This window comes from Sinocyclocheilus grahami, unplaced genomic scaffold (assembly GCF_001515645.1).
Source record: "Sinocyclocheilus grahami isolate Dianchi unplaced genomic scaffold, SAMN03320097.WGS_v1.1 scaffold98.1, whole genome shotgun sequence".
Lineage (NCBI taxonomy): Eukaryota > Metazoa > Chordata > Actinopteri > Cypriniformes > Cyprinidae > Sinocyclocheilus > Sinocyclocheilus grahami.
Window position 1 is genome coordinate 3365627 of NW_015505277.1, and position 663 is coordinate 3366289.

Below are 663 nucleotides of genomic sequence, written 5' to 3' on the forward strand. Positions count from 1 at the left end.
TGTGTGTGTGTGTGTGTGTGTGAATAATGTATCTTATTAAAGTTAACAATGCTTAGCATGTAGTGCAAGTATGCCATGTAGACTCATGGACATGCTTATTTTCTTGTTCTGTGTGTTTAGGCCTGACCTCACAGCCGGAGTTGAAGGGCTGGTCTCCATACTCTCGGATCAGCATGGGCAGCACCTCGGCGCTGTACAGAGCCCACCACTGCTGCAGGAGAACGGGCTGAGACGATCCTCTCACTCTCCTCTGCGTGGGGTTATACGTGTAGCTCCACGGCTTCATCTGGCCCAGGAAGTGCACAACCTTCGCATTTGCACCATATCTGTGGACCGAAAGACATTTTCAGCATGCATTCCTGAAAAATAGCAGGCGACATAAGGTATGTGAATGCATTTCAAATGTGTTCATTGCAAGTCATACTTCAGGATTTAACTGGTTAAAATCCCGACTGGAAATCTGCTCTGACATTTTCTGTGAGCTATAATCTACACAGCGTGGTGCAAACCTGAAGTGAGAACACCATGCACACTATTACCGGAAGCCTTCTGAAATTAGCGCGAGTGTCTCCTCGGATGATTTTGTGTCTCACTCTTCTTCCTCCGCTCGTGTAACCCGATGTTACGGCATGAGCAGCCTTCATGTGACTCGTGTGTGTGTGT

At 47.5% G+C, this 663-nt stretch overlaps 1 protein-coding gene across 1 annotated transcript in view; it reads right to left on the reverse strand.

The window, feature by feature from the left end:
- Nucleotides 1–663, reverse strand: part of LOC107588102 (glycogenin-1-like) — a 15491-nt gene that overhangs the window by 883 nt on the left and 13945 nt on the right. The window contains exon 6 of the mRNA XM_016276112.1: nucleotides 128–326. Within this exon, the coding sequence (XP_016131598.1) occupies nucleotides 128–326 (199 nt within the window). The remainder of the gene's footprint in view (nucleotides 1–127; nucleotides 327–663) is intronic.